The sequence below is a fragment of the Muntiacus reevesi genome, chromosome 5 (genome assembly GCF_963930625.1).
Source record: "Muntiacus reevesi chromosome 5, mMunRee1.1, whole genome shotgun sequence".
Lineage (NCBI taxonomy): Eukaryota > Metazoa > Chordata > Mammalia > Artiodactyla > Cervidae > Muntiacus > Muntiacus reevesi.
In genome coordinates, this window is record NC_089253.1 from 80,494,888 (window position 1) to 80,518,404 (window position 23,517).

Genomic DNA, 23,517 nt, shown 5'->3' on the forward strand with positions numbered 1-23,517 from the left:
ATGGAGTGCCCAGTAATGAGTTTTGAGATGGGTCTATGTGTTAGGTGTGACCTTGGGCTGTCTGTATGTTGACGTTCAGGGCAATGTTCCTGCGTTGCTGGAGAATTTGCGTGGTATGTCGTGCTCTAAAACTTATTGGCTCTTGGGTGGTGGTTGGTTTCGGTGCAGGTATGGAGGCTTTTGTACGGTCACTTATTACTTAAAGATCCATGTAGTCAGGAGTTTTCTGTTGTTCTCAGGTTTTGGGCTTAAGTCTCCTGCTTCTGGATTTCAGTTTTATTCTTCCTGTAGTCTCAGGACTTCTCCAACTATACAGCACTGATAATAAAACTTCTATGTTAATGGTGGAAAGTTTCTCCCCCGTTAGGGATACCCAGAGAGGTTCACCGAGTTACATGGAGAAGTGGAGAGGGAGGAGGGAGATAGAGATGGGCAGGAGGAGAAAGAGGGGGACTCAAGAGGAGAGAGACAGATCTACGAAGTTGTCTGATCCCAGAGTGTTCTCCGTAGCCCAGACACCCACAAAGATTCACAGAATTGGATTGGGAAGAGAAGGGGAAAGGAGGAAATAGAGGTGTTCTGAGGTAGAAAACAGAGTCAAGATTGGGAGAGAATAATCAACACATTCGTGAATAAAAATGGGAGCTGAATATTGGATTCTTAAATGTTCACAATTTATATCATATACTGAAAAACAAAAATTAAAAATCTAGAGTAGAGGTTAGACTCTTAAAAATACTATATTAAAAACAAAAACCAAAACACACAAAAGAAATTTTAGAAATATATATGAAGTTTGGTATAAAAATAGGGCTTCTCTTCTTTTTTTTTTTTTCCCTTTCTTCTGTAAGGTTATAGTGGATTGAAAATGAAAATTAAGGCGCAGTAAAAGGAGTGCTAGAGGGCTTTAAAAGAAATAAGAGAAAAAGAAAAAGAAAGTATAAGAGAAGAAGAAAAAAGAACAGAAAAAAAGAAGAAAAAGAAGAAAAAGAAAAAAAAGAAAAAAGAAAGAGAAAAAAAATTGTTTTGCCTAATTTAAAAAAAATCGTAAAAATCTATGAAAGTTAAGGAGTAATGGGGGAGTAATAAGGAATTTTTAAAGGAAAATAAAAGAGAACCAAGAAAAAAGAAAAACAAAATTTTTTTTTTTTTTCCTTACTTAAAAAAAAAAAAAAAAGAAAAGAAAAAGAAAAAATATATCTAGGAATTTCTCTGGAGCTGTTGCGGTCAGTGTGGGTTCGGCTCAGCTTCAGATAGCTCCTCGTTCCAGCTTACACTTCTCGATATCTACAGGCCCTTCCGGTGTAGTCAGTCGGTGGTTTCTTCAGGGATTTTAATCTGTTGCACCGGTCCCTTCTGAAGCGGTTCCCTTTATTTGGGTTCTGTTGCAGGTCTCTCTTCCGCGCCTAATTTCCGCCCTGACACAGGGGGCGGAGGTGGATTCTTATTCAGGTAGCTAGTTCCGTCGAGCTGCGGGGAGGGGCTGTGCGGGGAGGGGCTGTGCGGGGAGGGGCTGTACGGGGAGGGGCCGGCGCTCCCGGGAGAGGCTTGCGCTCTTTTCTCGGTCTGCGCTGTTCAGGCTCCAGGCTCTTCTGTCTGAAGCGCGCGCGACGCTGCGCGCGGCTCCAGCCCTCGGGCGATTCACAAAAGCGCAGCACACAAAGCTGGGCCCGCACTCCGGCCCCACGCCGCCCGAGCGGCCCAGGCAGCCAGGCGCTTGACGGGCGCTCTCTCCCCGGGTGCGGCGCGTCTTCTGCCCCGCGCGGTCCCAGTCTCAGTCCCCGCTGGCACCAGTCGGGCGTGCGCGCCCTCTGCCCTCCGCGTCCCCAGCCCCAGTTCCCGCCCGCGCCGGTCGGGCGCCCGCGCCCTCCGTTTCGCCGCGACCCTCCCGGCGGACTTCGGTCGCCCAGAATCTCGGTCCCTTTGTTCTGCGAACGGCCGGCAGTGTGTTCGGGCCGGTTAGTTTTCTCTCTCTCTTTGCTCTCCCACAGTTCAAGCTGGCAACTCACAAAAGCTCCCTCCGATTGTCCTCAGGGCGCTCAGGCCCGGACCCTGCCCCAAGTAATGCCGCCCGCTCCTCTCCGTTCCGCCCCCACTTGCTGGTGGCAGATGCGGGCGTCTGGGGTACTTTTCTGCTGGGAGTTGCTTTTAGGCTCGTAATCTGTGGGTTTTATTTATTCTATCCCTCCCAGTCAGATTCAAACTCTTGAGATTCCAACACTTCCCCCAGGCCCGCCAGTGCGAGGGCTTCCCGGTGTCTGGGAACGTCCTCTATTAAGTCCCTTCCCGGGACGGATCTCCGTCCTTAGCTCTTTTGTTTCGCTTTTTATCTTTTATATTTTGTCCTACCTCCTTTCGAAGACAATGGGCTGCTTTTCTGGGCGCCTGATGACCTCAGCTAGCAATCAGAAGTTGTTTTGTGAAGTTTGCTCTGCGTTCAGTTATTTTTTTGATGAATTTCTAGGAGAGAAAGTGGTCTCTCCGTCCTACTCCTCCGCCATCTTGGCTCCTCCCCTCGAATTGATGCTTTTGAACTGTGGTGTTGGAGAAGACTCTTGAGAGTCCCTTGGATTGCAAGGAGATCAAACCAGTCCATCCTAATGGAAATCAGTCCTGAATATTCATTGAAAGGACTGATGCTAAAACTGAAACTCCAATACTTTGGCCACCTGATGTGAAGAACTGACTCGTTGGAAAAGACCCTGCTGCTGGGAAGGATTGAAGGCAGGAGGAGAAGGGAATGACAGAAGATGAGATGGTTTATGGCATCACCCACTTGATGGACATGAGTTTGAGATAGCTCCAGGAGTTGGTGATGGACAGGAAAGCCTGGCATGCTGCAGTCCACGGGGTCACAAAGAGTCAGACACGACTGAGCAACTGAACTGAACTGATCACATCCATACACGACTCCTGGAAAAATCATAGATTTGATTATATGGACTTTTGTCAGCAAAGTAATGTCTCTGCTTTTTAATACTCTATCTAGGTTTGTCGTAGCTTTTCTTCCAAGGAGTAAGCATCTTTTAATTTCATGGCTGTAGTCACTGTGTGCAGTGATTTTGGAGCCCAAGAAAGAAGTCTGTCACTGTTTCCATTGATTCCCCACCTGTTTGCAATGAATTGATGGGACCAGGTGCCATGATCTTTTTTTTGAGCATTGAGTTTTAAGCCAAATTTTTCACTCTTTCCTTTCACCTTTACCAAGAGGCTCTTTAGTTCCTTTTTGCTTTCTGCCATAAGGGTGGTGTCATCTGCATATCTGATTATTGATATTTCTCCTGGCAGTCTTATTTCCAGCTTGTGCTCTATTCAGCCTGGCATTATGCATGATGTACTCTGCATATAAGTTAAATAAGCACGGTAACAGTATACACCCTGCTTGAAGTAACTCATTCCCAATTTTGAACCAGCCCATTGATCCATGTCCAGTTCTAACTGTTGGTTCTTGACCTGCATACGTATTTCTCAGGAGGCAGTTTAGATGGCCTGGTATTCCCCTCTCTACGAATTTTCCATAGTTTGTTGTGATCCATACAGCCAAAGTCTAGTCAGTGAAGCAGAAGTAGATGTTTTTCTGGAATTCCCTTGCTTTTTCTATGACCCAGTGGATGCTGGCAATTTGATCTCTAGTTCCTCTGCCTTTTCTAAATCCAGCTTGTACATCTGGAAGTTCTTTTTCACATTCTGTTGAAGCCTGACTTGAAGGGTTTTGAGTGTTACCTTGCTAGCTTGTGAAATGAGCATGATTGTGCGGTATTTGGACATTCTTTGGCATTACCCTTCTTTGGGATTGAAATGAAAACTGACCTTTTCCAGTCCTGTGGCCACTGCTGAGTTTTTCAAGATTTATATAAAATTTTATTTTATATAGTTATGTACTGACTTGGGCTTCCCTGGTGGCTCAGGCAGTAGAGAATCCACCTGCAATTCAGGAGACCCAGGTTCGATCCCTGGGTTGAGAAGATCCCCTGGAGAAGGGAATGGCAACCCACTCTAGTATTCTTGCCCTGGAAATCCCATGGACCGAGGAACCTGGTGGGCTACAGTCTATGGGGTCGCAAGAGTTGGACACGATTTAGCGACTAACACTTGACATATGAAATGCTAAAATCCATTTTGACAGAAAGTAGACAGATGAATGCTTCCTTTGCTGGCTCAGTGGTAAGGAACCTGCCTGCCAGTGCAGGAGATGCAGGTGTGATCCCTGGATCAGCAAGATCCCTGGAGAAGGAAATGACAACCTACTCTGGTATTCTTCCCTGGGAAATCCCGTGGACAGAGGGTCCCGAGGGCTACAGTTCATGGAGTCACAAAGAGTTGGACACAACTTGACAACTGAGCTTGCACACATGCAGACAGATGAGTAGAAGACTAACAGCAACATCTGCATCAAGGAGTTAGGTGAATGGAAGATTTAAGAATCCACATAGATTGACCATATTAATTTAATAAACTCAGAAGAGAATAGGACTTAATTGTTTTCACTTTACAGAAAATTATTTGCTTATTTTGATGAAATGCATTGTTTCATGTATGTGTAGACAACATACATATACACATGCATGTATTTGTAGACAATGTGTAGGTAACATACAGGGTTTTTACTTTAACGTAAAAGTCCACATTTTAAAGGGTTTTCTTTTAATATATAGATGTGTTTCTTATTGCAGAATGTTTCATTTCACTGTTTTGTGATATAAAGTGAAAGTGAAAGTCACTTAGTTGTGTCCAACTCTGCGACCCCATGGACTGTATAGTCCATGAATTCTCCAGGTCAGAACACCGGAGTGGGTAGCCTTTCCCTTCTCCAGGGGATCTTCCCAACCCAGGGATCGAACCCAGGTCTTCCGCATTGTAGGGGGATTCTTTACCAACTGAGCCACAAGGTTTGCTGCTAATTAAATCGTAAGAGAATGTATCATTTCACGGGAAAAATATTTATAAGTAGTAGTCTTTGATGCATAAGATAAAAGCTGTCGTGTAGACACTATCCTTGTTTCCATTACACAAGAGGAAACTAAGGGACCCGGGGCAAATAACTTGCCCAGGGTCATGCAGAAATAACTGTAGAACCAGGAGTGTCTGACTCTTAAGTTTATGCTCTTAATGACATAGTCACATCCTCTAAGACAGTAGTTCTTGAAGCTCAGTCAACAGGCCTCTGGGAGTCCCTGAAACCATTGCAAGGGTCATGAAGTCAAAACTTTTAATATTATCCAAACATCATTTGCCTTTTTTATTGTATGGACCTTTGAACTGATATGAAAAGCAATGCTGGCTAAGGCTGCTGCTTCCTTAGTGAAGGCATTGGCATCCTACTATGCTAATAGCCGTCATATTCTTCAGTGCCATGCACTTGAAAGTAAGGGGAAAAAGCCGCTTTCACTAAAGAATGTCCTTGATAAGGTGTTAAAAAATATTAAGTCTAATAAATCTTGACCTTTGAATCACCATCCTTTTAATGTTCTGTATGACTAAATGGAACTGCACATAAAGCACTTTTTTCTGTATACCAACGTACCATGGTTGTCTCAAGAAAAGCTTTTGTGTTATTGTTTAAGTTGTGAGCTGAACTAGCCAGTTGTTTCATAGAACACTATTTTTACTTGAAATAATGACTGGCAGACAAATTATGGCTTTGCAGACTTGAGTATTTGGTAGACAGTATAAACCTGTCACTTCAAGGAAAAGAACTGACAGTGTTTTTTGACAGTAAAATTAGGCTTTCAAGAGAAAATTAGAATTTTAGGAACTTGATTCTGCTGCTTCACAACTGCCCAGAACTTAAAAGACGTTTCTGATGAGATGAATGATGATATTAAATGAATGTGATATTTTTAAATAGTACAGTAGAACGTATCATCACTTGGAAGATCTGTGTAACTTTGGGAACCAGTGTTTTTCAAGTGATCAATGCATGAGGTTACAAAATCCCTTCAAAGCAGAAAATGGATTCTCATGTTAAAATGTATGGAAAGTTTCAGGTTCCATATTGTAAGTAATAGTCAAGAAATGACCACCTGGGAAGTTTTGGTGTAGTATCAAAGAAAACCGTCTTCAGTTATTTGGAAAGACTATTAAAATAAATTTACCATTTCCCACTAGTTATCTGGGAATAAGTATGAAGCTAGGTTTTTAAATATTTTAAGTTAAACATATTGAATTCAGAGCAGATATGAAAATCTTCTGTTAAATCAGACCTTAAAGATTTGATTTTAAAAAATGTATAATGGTATTCTCACTTATTTTGGGGGAAGTATAATTAGTCTTCATTAAAATGTTAGCTATTGTTCTGTAAAGTTGATTTATCAATAATTTTAAAATGAATTCATACTAGTTTCTCAGTTTTTATTTCTAATATCATAAATATTAATATATCTAATCCATGTAAACAAAATGTTCTTTAGGGTCTTTTTTTCCCCCCCATGGGTATAGAAGAATCTCAAGGCCAAAAAGTTTAGGAACTGCTGCTCTAGAAAAAATGAATTCAGAAAGTTGTTTTTCAGTCGCCATGGACTGCAGCACACCAGGCTCCTCTGTCCTCCACTGTCTCTTAGAGTTTGCTCAAACTCATGTCCATTGAGTCAGTGGTGCTGTCTAATCATCTCATCCTCTGCCACCCCCTTCTCCTGTTGCCTTTAGTCTTTCCCAGCATCAGGGTCTTTTCCAAAGAGTCAGCCCTTTGCGTCAGGTGGCCAAAGTATTGGAGTTTCAGCCTCAGCATCAGTCCTTCCAATGAATATTCAGAGTTGATTTCCTTTAGGATTGACTGGTTTGATCTCCTTGCAGTCCAAGGGACTGTAAAGAGTCTTCTCCAGCACCACAATTCAAAACCATCAATTCTTTCTTGCTCAACCTTCTCTTTATGGTCCAGCTCTCACAGCTGTACTTGACTACTGGAATAAACCATAGTTTTGACTATATGGACCTTTGTTGGCAAAGTGATGTCTCTGCTTTTTAATATGCTATCTAGGGCTTCCCTGGTGGCTCAGATGGTAAAAAATCTGCCTGAAGTACAAGAGACCTGGGTTTGATCCCTTCTCTGGAGAAGGGCAACCCACTCCAGTATTCTTGCCTGGAGAATCCCATGGACAGAGGAGCCTGGTGGCCTGCAGTCCACAGGGTTGCAAAGAGTTGGACATGACTGAGCGACTAAGCACAGCACAGGTTTGTCATAGCTTTCCTTTTAAGGAGCAAGCGTCTTTGAATTTCACTGCCGTAGTCACTGTCCACAGTGATTTTGGAGCCCAAGAAAATAAAAGCTGTCACTGTTTCTACTTTTTCCCCTTCTGTTTGCCATGAAGTGATTGGACCAGATGCCATCATCGTTGTTTTTTAATGTTAAGCTTCAAGCCAGCTTTTTCACTCTCCTCTTTCACCCTCATCAAGAGGCTTTTTGGTTCCTCTTCACTTTTTGCCATTAGAGTGGTAAAAGTACAGTACATAAATTGCATACTTTTGAAAGAGCATTGAAGGGTCTGCACTGATAGTGAAGCAGTTTCTTTGTTGTCCCTTGTTAGCTCTTAATCAGTTATCAAATATATTCATTTGAATTGAGTCTGTCTTTCTCAAATCACTTGTAATTTAGACACTTATTTGTATAATATTGTAATATTGCTAGCATTTACTGAGGTTAACATGATACAAATGTGATCATTTACTTGAGAATTGTAGACCTTTATAAGCTATGCTCGAAACCTTTCAGATGGATGATAAATGTTACTAGCTGACTGCCTAATTGACTAATGTCTTTTTTTTTAATTGACCTTTTATTGGAGTTTGTGGACTTACTTCTGAGAATATGTTAGATATATTTTTTCCTGGGAACTGTGGACTGTCTGTTTATTTAGTCAGGTGTAAATGTTGAGTGCAGTTCTATTCCAAGGTGTACTTATAGGGTTTGGTGAATAGATACCGAAATTGAAAATATCTCAATGTATGCTTTTCTAAATCTCTCTCTTCAGGATGACGTAGCTTTCCCAAGGACTTAGAAGCTAAACAGAAAATGAGCGTAACATCCTGGTTTTTGGTGAGCAGTGGAGGCACTCGCCACAGGCTGCCACGAGAAATGATTTTTGTTGGAAGAGATGACTGTGAGCTCATGTTGCAGGTAATTGTGTCCACCGTCTGTGTCTACTCAAAACCTGAAATTGTTATGAAGTATTTTTCTACTCCTTTGAACAGCAACACTACTTTACTTTGAACTTCGAACTTTCCAACTCTCCCTCTTTAAACTCTAGCTACTTGTTTAATTTTCTCCCTCTTGTACCATTTAAAAATAAGTTCTAAGTCTTGGAGATTTATATATTAAAAAATGAGAACTTTGAGTAGAGAAGTTTATTTTTAAGAAGTTTCACATTATGCACTTTTAAGACAATTTTATCTCCATGGAAGTATACTAATTCATAAAATTAGTGTAGCATGAAGTAAAACTGAATTTTATTCATGGGTACTTGATTGATACTGGAATTAATCTGTTTCTTTTAGAGATATTCATATTTTTTCATTATATCTTCTAGTAGTTTGAGCATGCAGATTATTTGTATTTAAAACTGAATTATTTTTAAAGGTGAGTGCATGCTCAGTCGTGTCCCAACTCTTTGCAACCCCATAGACTGTAGCCCACCAGACTCCTCTGTCCATGGAAGTTTTCCAGGCAAGAATACTGGAGTGGGTTGTCATTTCCTTTTCCAATGGATCTTCCCAACACAGGAATCAAACCCATGTCTCTTAGGTCTCCTGTCTTGGCAGGCAGATTCTTTACCACTGTGCTACCTGGGAAGCCCCATTTTAAAGCAATTAATTTTAAAACACACCTTTAAGATATTTTTGAGCAAAGTAATTAGCAAAAATGATCCCCAAGTTTTTGAGAACTTTGTTAATTTAATAGGTCCTTACAGTCTAGAATAAACTCTTATCCAATTGCTCTCCCCACTTTTATTGAATTAAAAACTGTAAACAAGTGCTTAGAATAGAGATGTTTATTGTGTTAGCCCAGTGGTTCTCAGTTGGGATGATCCTGTCTCCCCTAACTCTTCCAAAAGATATTTGCAATATTTGGAGACATTTTGATTGTCATGCATGGTGGAGGGTTGGAGGTGATTGCTACTGACATTCAGTAGGCAAAGGTCAAGGGGCGTTGCTAAACATCCTACAGTATATAAAATACTTCTTCATACCTTCTATGTTACCACCAAACACACAACAAAAAATTATTTGCTCAAAAATACCAGTAGTGCTGAGACTGAAAAACCCTTCATTGACCCCAGAAAAGTCAGATTTGCATGTATTTATGTACATTTTTACTTTAAGAACTTATTTTATAGTTTGGAGACAGTAAAAGTAAAGCCACTATAGAGCTGTATGAGTTACATGTTTGATGATGCTTTAATTAAATTCAGTGAGAGAAATAGAATAGTACAAAGATTTTCTGGGCTCTTTAGTGAGATGGAGTGGTGAGAATAGCAACTAAGAAGAAGGCAGTAATGATTCTGTTTGGATTTAGGCCACTTGTAACTGAAACATATCTTAGGTTCAAATTGGGTAGAACTCATTCTTTAGAGAGTGGAAGAGGTAGTTTCTATGTGGCATTTGTCTTGAACCAGCATGACATTATCTTAAGAAATATGGGAATGGCTGTTTAGGAACTTACAGGATAAATCTCTTCTTACATTTACATGGAGATAAGATTAAAAGACATGACTGGTGAGGTGTCTGTGTCTTGGTTTATGTGTAACAAATGTAGGTTGTCTGACAATTAGTCAGGCGGAGGGAGGAAACTGAGAGTCCAAGGAGACCAAGACGTGATCCAGTATCGCAGAGGAAAGAGTTACACAGAGAAGAGCTCTGCAGAGAATTACCCTCGAGTTCGTGACTGAGTGGGACTTCCCTGATGGCTCAGTGGGTAAAGAATCCGCCTGCAGTATAGGAGACACAGGAGACCTGGGTTCATTCCCTGGGTCAGGAAGATCCCCTGGAGGAAAAAATGGCAACCGACTCCAGTATTCTTGCCTGAGAAATTCTATGGACAGAGGATCCTGGTAGACTGTAGTCCAAAGGGTCACAAAGAATCAGACAGGACTGAGCGACTAAATGCACACACATATGTGATTGAGTACTGATCAGCACACATGTGTGAAGAAACTTCCCAAGGGCAGGGGGAAAAAAACTCAAAAAGATTACAGTTAACAGTAATTTGGCACTAACAGGGTTAGAAATGATTCCCATTTCTGACAGCCAGATTGGAGATCCTTATAATTCACAGGGCATTAAGCTCTACCCCTCTGTATTGGGGAAATAATTAATGCTAGTCTGAGTTCTACTCTTATCTAAAAATAGTAAAAACAAAAGGGTCACATTTTTTTTTTAAAGTAATTTAGCTGTGTCCCAAAGCAAAGTTCAAGAATATTTATAGGAATATAGAAATATCCATTATCCAAAAAGGTAAAATTCCCAGTGTCTGGTAACCAGTAGAAAATTATCAGATCTGAACCCACTCCAGTATTCTTGCCTGGAGAATCCCATAGACAGAGGATCCTGATAGGCTACAATCCATGGGATCACAAAGAGTCGGACATGACTGAGTGACTTCACTCACTCACTCAAAGAATCAAGAAAATGGAACCCATGATAAAGATTGATTAAAGATTGTTTCTGAATAATTTGGCAAAGTTGGCAAATTTTAAAAACGGCAAAGCAACCTTCAAAAGAAGAATAAAGTTGAGTGACTCACAAATTTATTATAAATTTATAAATTTATTATAAAGTTATAAAGTTAGCAATACTGGAATAAGGGTAGACATATAGACAAATGAAACAGAATGGAGACTTCAGAATTAAGCCCATATACTTATGGCTGTTATGTTTTGAATTGTGTTCTCCCAGAAGATGTATGAAAGTCTTAATACCCCATACTTATGAATGTGACCTTATTTGGAAATAGGGCCTTTGAGGATATAGTCAAGTTAAGATGGAATTATTAGGGTGGATTCTAAGCCAGTATAACTGGTGTCATCAGATGAGGAAAAGACAGACACAGAGAGAAGACAGCCATGTAAAAATAGAAGCAGAGATTGGAGTTATGCTACCAGAAGCTCAGGAAACATGGGCTATGAGAAACTGGAAGAGACAAGGGAAGATTCTTCCCTAAAAGTTTTAGAGGAAATATAGTTCTCCCAACTCCTTGAATTTGGACTTCCGGAGTCCAAAACTTTGAGAGAAGAAGCTTGTATTGTTTTTAACTGATTTTACCACCCAATTTATGGTACTATGTTGTAGCAGCCCGAGGATACTGCTGCATTGGGTTTTTGAGAAGGGAGCCAAGTCCGTTCAGTAAAGAATGGTCTTCCCAACAGATAAAACTGGGACAACTGTACTTACACATAAAAAAAAAAAAGTGAATTTTGTCCCCTACTTCACAACATATATAAAAATTAACTCAAAATGGATCAATGACCTGAATATAAAAGCTAAAGCCATAAAACCCTTAGAATAAATCATAGGGATAAATCTTCATGACCTTGGATTTGGCAGTAGATTTGTGATACCAGTAGCACAAACAGAGAAGCAGAAAGTAGATAAATTGGACTTCATCAAAATGAAGGATACTATCTAAGGATCTAAGGATCCTTAGGATCTAAGCATCTAAGGATACTATCAAGAGAGTGAGAGGACAACTCATAGAATGGGAGAAAATATTTATAAAACCTTACATATCTTATAAGAGTTTAGTATCCAAAGTATGTAAAGAACTCCTATAACTCAACAACAGGTACACAAATAACCCCCTTTAAAAAAATGGACAAAAGACTTGACACATTTCTCCAAAGAAGATATAAATATGGCTGATAAGCACGTGAAAGATGTTCAACATCATTTGTCATTAAAAAAAAACAAATCAAGGGGCTTCTCTGGTGGTCAGTGGTGAAGAGCCCACTTTGTGATGCATGGGACAGGAGTTTGATCCCTAATCCAGGATGATTCCACATGCCACGGGGCAGCTAAGCCCATGTGCTACAGTGACTGAGCCTGTGCCCTGGAGCCCCCACCCACAACTATTGAGCACACGCACCAGAACTGAAGCCCCTGTTCCCTAGAACCCCTGTTCCACAAGAGGAGCCACTGCAAAGAGAGCCCCATGCACCAGAACTAGAAAGTAGCCCCCGCTTTCCGCAACTAGAGAAGGCCCGAGTGTAGCAGCAAAGACCCAGTGTAGCCAAAAAAAAAAGAAAGAGAGTATATCTATATGTATATATTCTAGACATGAACTGTCTAGAACAAGCAAATTCATAGAGATGCAGAGTGGATTAGTGATTACCAGTGGCTGGGGGAAGGAGACTTGGGAGTTACTGCTCTACAGTAACAGAGTTCTGTTGGGGGTGGTGAAAAGGTTTTAGAATCCAGTGTCGTACAACAGTGATGTTTGCACACCATTGTAAATTTAATTAATGCCACTGAATCATACTCTTACAAAGTTTAAAATGATAAATGTTATGTTATATATATTTTACCACAGTAAATAAAAGGAAATCAGTGGCAACAAAGTTTTAAAATCTCTTTGATTTGATTCAGGTATTATAATTGAAACAACGCCTGTATAACAAATTTAAAACAAAATAAATATTTTTTAAAGAGCTGAAAGCAATTTTACCAGTGTAAAAAGTCAAAAATCAACATTTTTATTTAAAGATCATCAACGTGTCTAAATGTGGACACCTCTTCTACTCATGGCTACTTTTTAAATTTATGCTTTATTTTAAAACTGAAATATAAAGTTGATGAGGAAGCTCAGGGATCAAGTGAGAAAAAACCCAGTTTTTACCTATTCCTCAGACTCCACCTCTAAAGATACTTATGCCCTTTATCTGATGGGAGCATACTCCTTTTAGCACTGTGCTAGACACAGTATATTCTCTGAAAAAAGTCCATGATTTGATCAGCATAATGGTTATCTGGTAATCAGAATCAGTGCTACAAATTAATGGAACTTCTTAGTACAGAAAGACTTATCTTGTGTATGAAAGTAAGAACAAGTACTTTTACAAATTGTGTTTAGTTTTTAACTGGTTTAATCTTTCATAGTATATTAGTAAAATAAATGAATTATTTAAAACTTATTCTTTCTATATTATTTCTGAAAAGTGAACTAAGCTCATGTATGGCTTATACTTTTGAAAAGTGAATATTTGCAAGTATATAAATGTGAACTATATTTGTTTTGGAAAATGAGAGCTCTTGAGTTGATGAAGTTACGTTTTCATCTTAAGATGTTACATAGATTAAATGGTTCTGCATTGGTTAAACCAGTTGGTTTGATAATTGAAATTGTTAGAAATAAAAGTAGTACTATTTGATTGCATTTTAATGAGTAAGTAAAAGATCTTTTAAGATTTTGTTAGCCTAATTAGCATTTATGGTTTAAAAACCCTTCATTTTTAACCTACAGGAAATAACTGGTTAGTTGCTAGGTTTTAGAATCTCTGCTAGATTATTTTCAGCAGTTTCTTACCTATAAAGATTTCAACTACAGTTAGATTTACTGGCAACAATACTTTGATGACAATGTAGCTTAAAACCTACTGCAAAAAGGGAACAAATGATCCCGTGAGGTCATATGATCTGTTTGGTTACAGCTAATTTTTTTTTTTTTTTTTGGTTAATTATGACCAAAAAAAACTGAATTTTTTTTTTTTTTTTTTGGGTTTTTTCATCTCACTCCAAAAAAGGTAGTGTAAAGAATGTGGTCCTTGAGAAGAAAATGTGCTTGGATATTAATGAGTAGGTAATTTTGAAATTAAGAATTCTGTTTCTACCACTTAATCTTGGAAGCCTTTAACAAATTAATTTGCTGTGCTTGTTTGTCTTGAAGGTTGATTATACTATATTCCCTAAGACATGTTATATAAAACAAATCTTAAAGAGCCATGAATGCAAGGTATAAAGTATGATTAAGGATAAAGATTATATTTGCTTTGCTTTGAGTGACAGACATTGTTACTATTAAAAGCACCATGCAGTTGAATAACCCTTTCTCTTGTTCTCATTATTCATTTATGTTATTTCAGTTGTTCCTCAACAATTTTTGAAAGATATAATTACCTCTACTTTGCAAATGATAAAATTAAGATTTAGAAAGATTTAGTGACTGGGTTTTATTATAATATATTGGATTCCTCTGTATGCAAATGAGTTGCCTTTTGAAAAGAGTTTTCAAAATTCTGATTTTTATCTTCATAAAATTTTTTAATTGCCCCAAATGCATGAATTTTGCTTTATTTGGAGAATCATCATTGTATTAAACATTTTTTCTAATGCATAATAGGAAATAAAATTATATTTGATTCACTATTTAATAATTTTGTGTAATGTATTAATGATGGAATATATTTTGAAGCTCATAGGTTACTAATTTTCATCTATTCTTTGGAGCTAAGGATAGCAAAGGATAAATCACTATTACTGTGATTGTAAAAATGCACTGGATGTTTAAACAATCTTTCAAGTACAATATCTTTAAAAGTTTTTAAGTGATGGTGACATACAGTGGCAGTCTTCTCTTTTTAGTTTTTTCTTAGCATGTTTTCCATGCTAAAAATACATGTTTTCCATGTATTTCTCTTTTTTGCTGTCTTAGAGGTTAGTGAGAAAAAATAATAATGTTGATCAATAGCTGTTTCATACTCAAAGCATGTATAACATATATCAAGTAGTCATTTGTATCATTTCATATGTTAGCTTTTAGTTACAGATTGCTCAGTGTGAGTTTTTGATGCCTTTTTGCTGTGCCTGGCCTGAAATTGTTTTTTATGTTTTGGCTTTATTCAATGGCAGGCTTTTTCTTGTTTGTTTATTGCAGGAAAGGAAGTATTTCTTTTTAAGAAAAGTATTATTGCTTCATTTTGATACCCTTATTTTCCAAAATTTTCTAGTTTTATAATTATCTGAGAGCCAGTATTGTTTTGTTTTGGTTTGGTTGTGTTGTTTCAAGCCATCTTGTTTGTCGGCTTCTTAAAATTTGGCCTGAACTTTGTAACTTCTATACTTCTTAAATTTTATATATGAGAAAACTTTTCTACCTCCATCATTTATGAAATGAGATTGGCCAAATAGTGTGGATTTTCTTTCCAGGGATCGGGATGGGAAATACTTGTAAATCCATGGCTGATTCATGTCAATGTATGACAAAAACCACGACAATATTGTAAAGTAACTAGCCTCCAACTAATAAAAATAAATGAAAAAAGATAAAAAAATTTTAAAAAAGAGAAAGAAACCAAAGCTACAAAGAAAAAAAAAGCATATGCTAGATAGGCCCTATGTTGCCTATGCTGCATGCTGGTGCTTCCCTGGTGGTTCAGACGGTAAAGAATCAGGCAACCTGGGTTCAATCTCTGAGTCGGAAAGATCCCTTGGAGAAGAGAATGGCAACCCACCCTAGTATTCTTGCCTGAAGAATACCATAGACAGAGGAGCCTGGAGGGCTGCAGTCCTTGGGGTTGCACATAGCTGGACATGACCGAAGCCGACGTAGCACACATGCTGAGTGCTGAGGTGTCGTTGTGTATACAGATGGGGTCTCTGTCCTTAGGGTGTAGCTCTAATAGAAGGAGGTATGTATGTAAATAAGTTTAACACAGGACAGTGACGGGAGTTGGTGTGGGGTACACAAAAAAGAGATTGATCACTTCTCCCAGTGAGAAAATGTGGGAATGAGGAATCTGGAAAGACTTCTAGGGGAGATGGCTTGAGCTGAATTATCTTAAAAGGTGAATAAGTGGTTTTGGGAACGTTAGAATGTGGTTGAGTGTGTGGTATTGAAGATAGAATGGCATTCAGTATCTGTTTAGGTAATTAGTTCCTTGTTTGTATATAGGATGTGAACACAAGCATTTAGAGAGAGTAAGACTTAGGCATTTGAAGACACAAGATCTTGGCAGGCCCTGTGTACTGTATTAAAGACTTGGTGTATTTTAACTTAGCCAGTAAGAGGATTGAGGAGTTTTCAAGCAGGGCAGTATTGCCTTTACAAATGTCTCCCATGTGTTTAGTCATCACACACACAAGAAAAACTATGAGCTAGATGAACCTTTTTATAGAATGATTAATATGAAGATGAGTAATTTTACCAAGGTTTCACAATTGGCAACTGGCTGGACCAGTTCTTTTTGACTCCAGAATCTGTACTTTAAACCAGGGGTCCTCAACTCCCAGACCACAGACCGCTACCAGTCCGTGGCCTTCTAGGAACCTGGCCACACAGCAGGAGGTGAGTGGCAGGCCAGCGAACCTTTATCTGTCTTTACAGATGCTTCCTATCACTTGTGTTACCACCTGAGCTCCACCTCCTCTCAGATCAGTGGCAGCATTAGATTCTTATAGGAGCTGGAACCCTACTGTGAACTGTGCCTGTGAGGGATCTATAATACATTGTGTTCTCGTTTTGAGAATCTAATGCCTGATGATCTGAGGTGGAACCCAGGCAGTGATGCTAGCTGTAGCTCCAGTGGGGAGTGGCTGCAAATACAGATTAACATTAACACAAGAAATGAGTGTTCTTGAATTGTCCTGAAACCACACTCTCCCTCCGGTCATGGAAAAACTATCTTTCACAAAACCAGTTCCTGGTGCCAGAAAAGTTGGGGTCTGCTGGTTTAAACCACTAGGATTAGAGATCAAAATTGATGTAAGCAGTTAGACTTAATGACTTCCAAACTCTGTACATCAGTTCAGTTCAGTTGCTTAGTTGTGTCTGACTCTTTGCAACCCCATGGACTGCAGCATGCCAGGCTTCCCTGTCCATCACCAACTTCCAGAGCCCACTCAAACTTATGTCCATTGTGTCAGTGACATGTACGTGCTGAACTGAAAACTGAAAATGATACCTCCTCCCCATTTTGGATGGTTCCTTTGCTTTTAGTATACCAAGGATAACATAATAACCCACTAGTAAATAAATGGTTGTTGAGTTCATATTCAGAGGTTCTCAGATTATTTCTTCCTGTGGCTATATTGTATTTCCTTTGGGTACAAATTTCCAAAGGCTTATAGTTCATCTCTGAGCTACATTCGTCTGTAGATAACTCACTAAGCTCTAGGAGAAAGTGTGTGTGTATACTTTAAAAGAGACTCAAGAGCAATTTTCAGAAATCCGTTTGCCATTCTAATTCCTTTTTTTTTTTGACTTTCTCTTTCTCTCTTAGAGCTCTCCCATGAGTTTTAGAACCCATATTCTAAGCGAGGATAATTTTATATTCAGGAACATATCATATGAAAGATGAAAAGCCTGTATGGTAATTTTTCTTGCAATGAGGTACATAACACATGAAGTTATAATTCACATGATTTCCATATTATTTTTTAAAAAATATTGTGATTTGATACATTTCAACAAAGTCAGCTGATTTAAATTCTCAAAAGTATAATGTGTGACTTTGGTAGAAAAGAATGTCTTAAAATTGTGGCAGCTTTCCTCTTTGAAAAATGATGCCAAATTTCTGTTGGATAGTAACAGCTTAAATCTTCATTTAATCTAGTCTTACTTTGGTGTTTTCCTGTATTTACAATCTTATTAAAGTATTTAGCCAAAAATCATTGTTTTGGTTATTTATTCTGGCATTTTCTTGCATTTTTTTTTTTAACCTAAAATTTTTTCTTTCAGTCTCGTAGTGTGGATAAGCAACATGCTGTAATCAATTATGATGCCTCTACTGATGAACATTTGGTGAAAGATTTAGGCAGTCTAAATGGGGTAAGTTAAGAGTTTGCTTTTTATCTTATTTGAATTTTTGTTTAACAGATAAAAACACAAAATCCTGTTTGTGTTTTATTTCCTTTTCTTCAGTGTGCACCTACTTTTAAGTGCTTACTAGGTACATAGCACTTTGAGGACCTTATGCTAGAATATGAATGTGGCTTATATTCCCAAGAAACCCTCTCGCTGGTAAATACTTAAAGGAATTCAGATGGTTGTTGGTTGTTACTGTCTAATGGTTAAGAAAAAAAGGCTTCTTTAAGGAAGTAAGAGGAGGGCTTGTCCTTACTGAATGACTTGAATTTATATGTGAGAAAAGAGTGGTAAGTCATGACAGTAAGAATTCAGAAAAGCAGTCTTGGAGAGGCATAATTGTCATGCGTGTGGGTTAACTTTTGGCAAAAAAAAAAGATGCAAATATGGTTTGGTTTTAGATCGTTGAAGAATCTTCTATATTAGAGTAAAAAAGAGTGAAACACATTCATTTACCTTAGCAAATGTGGTGTGTTGTCTAAACTCTAGTGTCTGTTATTGCTTCTTTGGATTCCTATGCTGAAAATTTTTGTGTTATTAATTTTTTATTAATTTTGTGTTAGTGAAATTTTTTTCGCTAATTCTTCAATTGATCTTTCTACATTGACAGAATGTAAGTAGCTGCAGAGTAACAGAATGCTGAGGTGTTGAATAATTTATCCTATTTCTTCTCAGTTTTCTCATGTCTTTGCTAACAAAAACAAATATAATTTTTTTGAGATCTGTGCTGTTGAAATTCTTTAAAAGAATTTCACAGAATTAAATGTGTCCATACTTCTAACTGGTACTGCTTTTCAAAATATACCATTAAACATTATGTGGAAAAACATGTAGAAATTTGGCAAATATGGTAATTTTTTTTCTTTTCTGAATTGGCCTTCTCCTGAAGGACTTTATGTCTATTCATTGAGATACATTTTTGGAAGCATGTTTTTCTCTTAGTTTTATTCACACCTTTATTTGTTTCCTATGACACATAAATAATTAAGTCTTAATTCCTAGTATTTGAACAGAAACACCTCATATTCGGCATCACCCACTTTTCCAGATTTATGCTCCATCACATTTTCCTTACCTTGCCTCCAAAATAGTAGTTTTCCTACGATGCTGTCTCCCTTTGCAAATAATTTGTTAGATTTTCTGCAGCTCAGTCGTCCTTGCATGTACCTTGTCGTATAAGTCATACTTTCTTTTTTTTTTTAAATTGGAGGCTAATTACTTTACAATATTGTGGTGGTTTTTGCCATACATTTCACATCTTCCTGAAGGCAGCAAAAAAAAGGTATTGAAGAATATTAACTTGTTGATATAATTAACATGTTGAATGATTAAGAAAGAGGAAATAGGCAGATGAGGTAGAAATTGTTCTAACATGGGGCATATAAGAACGTAATTTGGATTCTGAGGTGCTATTTACAGAGTTACTCTATTCCTTGTCCACACCTACAGACTTCTGTTTTAATCTCTGTCTTAGGTGCTTTATCAGCCTTGCTAGTGCAAGATTTAATAATCTACTTGCGAATCTACTTGTGAATATCTGCCACTGTGCTAGACTTTGTGTTCTTCTGAACAGTGCATGGGCCTTTTGCTTTGGTAAACACACTACAACACAAGGCTCTGTACAGTGCCTGAACCCAGTAAATCTTTTTGAATGGAATTGAATGAATTTTCTATGTGAAAGACTTTATAGAGAATTTTTAATCCACTTCTATATGTGGAATGTTTTAAAAATGGTATATTCTGCTTTTAAAACTGGAAAATTTCATCTTGACCACAGCACTCCTCTTAGGTGTCTTTACATTATATCTTGGAAAATAATAAGTGAGAATTACATTCGTGTTTTAATCTTTTAAAACATTGTGACCCAATATAAAAATTATTGATGTAGGTTATAAAAATTGGGTGAAATACTAACTTCTAAGTTTATCAAGGCTGATCTTTCTTGTAATTTGATTGTAGTTAGTAATTTTCTGAAATACGGTAACTCATAGAGAGTAAGATCTTCATTTTGAACTTGAAATCAGGACCTAGATTTGAATCTCAGTCTGTAACTTACGAGCATTATAATGTTGAACAAATTACTTAAACCCTCTGAAATTCCATTTCCTCATATATATTCATAGTTGTGCAAATGCAATGAGTTGTGGTCCATGGGGTCGCAAAGAGTCAGACACGACTGAGCAACTGAACTGAACTGAATGAATTGAAGTTTATGAATGTGAAGACTCAATGCAAAATTTAGTTACCTGACTTCACTTTTAGAATACTGAAACCATTCAGTTTCAGTTCAGTTCAATCGCTCAGTTGTGTCCGACTCTTTGCGACCCCATGAACCACAGCACGCCAGGCCTTCCTGTCCATCACCAACTCCCAGAGTCCACCCAAACCCATGTCCATTGAGTCAGTGATGCCATCTAACCATCTCATCCTCTGTCGTCCCCTTCTCCTCCTGCCCTCAATCTTTCCCAGCATCAGGGTCTTTTCAAGTGAGTCAGCTCTTCGCATCAGGTGGCCAAAATATTGGAGTTTCAGCTTTCACATCAGTCCTACCGGTGAACACCCAGGACTGATCTCCTTTAGGATGGACTGGTTGGATCTCCTTGCAGTCTAAGGGACTCTCAGGAGTCTTCTCCAACACCACAGTTCAAAAGCATCGATTCTTCTGCGCTCAGCTTTCTTTATAGTCCAATTCCCACATCCATACATGACTACTGGAAAAACCATAGCCTTGACTAGATGAACCTTTGTTGGCACAGTAATGTCTCTGCTTTTTAATATGCTGTCTAGGTTGGTCATAACTTTCCTTCCAAGGAGTAAGCGTCTTTTAATGTCATGGCTGCAATCACCGTCTGCAGTGATTTTGGAGCCTGCCACAGTCAGTCACTGTTTCCACTGTTTCCCCATCCATTTGCCATGAAGTGATGGGACCAGATGCTATTATCTTAGTTTTCTGAATGTTGAGCTTTAAGCCAACTTTTTCACTCTCCTTTCACTTTCATCAAGAAGCTCTTTAGTTCCTCTTCACTTTCTGCCATGAGGGTGGTGTCATCTGCATATCTGAGGTTATCGATATTTCTCCCGGCAATCTTGATTCCAGCTTGTGCTTCTTCCAGCCCAGCGTTTCTCTTGATGTACTCTGCATATAAGTTAAATAAGCAGGGTGACAATATACAGCCTTGACGTACTCCTTTCCCTATTTGGAACCAGTCTGTTGGTCCATGTCCAGTTCTAACTGTTGCTTCCTGGCCTGCATATAGGTTTCTCAAGAGGCAGGTCAGATTGTCTGGTATTCCCATCTCTTTCAGAATTTTCCACAGTTTTTTGTGATCCAAACAGTCAAAGGCTTTGGCATAGTCAATAAAGTGAAACCATAATTCTTGCTTTATAGTAGTGTTGTGAGGATTAAATGCGACAATATATGTGTGTCTGTTACAGAACTTTAAAACATTACACAAATAATAAATGCCCTGTTACCCAAATGAATAACCTAGGAAATATGCCAGAATGGACTCTGGTAGCCAAAGTGTGTGAACTACCAGCTGTCATGCATTTTATTCATAGAAAATTTGGCTATCAAAGGTGCAGGTGCTCCAGACCACGGAGGAAGCAGAACTGGAGGCAAACAAGGGCTGTCATAGAAAAGAGAAGCCTCAAGGAGCTTGCAGGGAAACAGCCCACTCACATAAGCTACAGAAGCAGTTCCAGCTTCCTCAAGCAGAACAGCCTCATTTCTGGTAATAATAACATTAAGTATGGACCTAGGTAACTTAATATTCATAGAATTCTAGAAATTTGAGCATCAGGTTAAAAGTAGTAATTTCAGAGAGGGCACAGTGTAGTGGTATGAGCCCAGCTTGAGTTTTTACTAGTGGTGTGATGCTGGGCAAGTCACCTAATTTTTCTGATCCTCAGTTTTTTAAAAATAGAAGTAGTAAAGTGGTACTCCTCAGGTTGTTGTGAATAAATTGAGTTTTATACACCTAGAACAGTATGTAATAAGCATTCAGTAAGTGTTAGTTACTCGAGTTCCCAGGTGGTTCAGTGGTAAAGAATCTGCCTGCCAATGCAGGAGATGATGGATTCTGTCCCTGAGTTAGGGGGAGAAGATAGCAACCCACTCCAGTATTCTTGCCTGGAGAATCCCATGGACAGAGGAGCCTGGTAGGCTCAGGTCCATGGGGTCACAAAGAGTTGGACACGACTGAGCATGCATGCACACACACACACACAAAAGTGTTAGTTACTGCTGCTGTTATGATAAGAAAAATAGTTAAAACAAGTTTAGCATCCTGTAGGCTACCTACTTTTTAGTGAATACATATGCCGTTAAATTTTTTTAAAAAGCTCTATCAACTTAATTTATAAATAGCTACCTGTGACTACTTTCACTCCTACTTCCTTTCACCCTACCCTAAAATACACTTTCAAGTTACCTAGGCCCACACTTAATGTTATTACTACCAGAAATGAGGCTGTTCTGCTTGAGGAAGCTGGAACTGCTTCTGTAGCTTATGTGAGTGGGCTGTTTCCCTGCAAGGTCCTTGAGGCTTCTCTTTTCTATGACAGCCCTTATTTGCCTCCAGTTCTGCTTCCTCCATGCTCTGGAGCACGTGTACCTCTGATAGCCGCCATTGGCTTTTGCCATACCACTCCCATCCCATTCTACCTCAGCTCCCTGTGTTCCAGCCCCTGCTGTGTCCTCTTTTACACTGTATATCCTGCAGCATCAGACCAGTATAGCATAGAGTGAGGAAGTAGGAAAGTAGTTAGGGGAGGAAGAGGAGACCTTACTCGCTGGCAACATGATTGAGGTATTGTGCTGCTGGCCACTTCAGATTTCCCAGAGCATTGCTGCAGTACCTGGTCGTTAAATGATTTTATACTATCAATTATGTAATACATTCGTATTTAAATTAAACAGATGTTTATCTGGTTCAGTTGGCTTCTCTAAGGGTAGTGGTTTGGAAGGGGAAGTTTGGGGAGCTGACTTGGCTTGTTCACCCAAGCTTTCTCGATGTGCAGATTTGTAGTTCAGAGACCTGATTTTGAATCTCAGTAATTCTACTTCTGAACTCAAACCTTGATTGTTACTTCATGCTGTGTGCCTCATTGTCCTCACCTGTCCTACCTACCAGGTAGAGGTATGATCAAATGATGCTGGCATAAGAAATAAAACCTATGTTTCTTTCCATATCTAATTTATTAAAATGCTTCATAGTTGATTTATATAAATGATTTTTTCTCCTTTTGCTCTTTGAAATTTTCTCCCCTTTTATAATTTTAAACTATCAGAAGACTTTTTGCTCCCAGGTGTTCTCAACTACATTTTGTGACATGAAACTGTGTCTGGCTCATATTTCCTCAGCCTTTTTTAGACCTTAGGAAATATTTTTGTCATAAATGCTAGCATGTTAAAATTATGTTTTTTAATCTCTGAAAGCTCCTAGTACATTTGTTAAAAACAATGTGTTTAATATTTAAGAGAGTTAAGTGGTGAGCTTTGAGCAGATCTTATAGGTCATCTTAGGTCTTTTAAGTAAAATGGTATTTTAGCATGAGATGGTTTTAAATAAAATTGGTTTAGAACTGTGGCATTTCTCTTATACTGTGTATCTATCTTCTGCATACCAGACATCAGTTAGTTAATATGTTCTTTATTCTTTTCTCTTTCATCATGCTCTTCAACTTTTCTCTTCTGTAATTAATACAGAATATGTTGGTAAACTCAAAAT

The 23,517-nt window shown here is 38.5% G+C and overlaps 1 protein-coding gene across 15 annotated transcripts in view; it reads left to right on the forward strand.

The window, feature by feature from the left end:
* CEP170 (centrosomal protein 170) overlaps positions 1-23,517 on the forward strand; it is a 132,979-nt gene that overhangs the window by 27,794 nt on the left and 81,668 nt on the right. For 14 of the 15 annotated variants that reach the window (XM_065935630.1, XM_065935632.1, XM_065935624.1 and 11 more), the window contains exons 2-3: positions 7,968-8,113; positions 17,660-17,749. In XM_065935630.1, coding sequence (XP_065791702.1) covers positions 8,009-8,113; positions 17,660-17,749 — 195 coding nt within the window. In that variant the 5' untranslated portion in view covers positions 7,968-8,008. Of the gene's footprint in view, positions 1-7,147; positions 7,171-7,967; positions 8,114-17,659; positions 17,750-23,517 lie in introns of those variants that run through there. The other variant, XM_065935625.1, reaches the window with a different exon arrangement.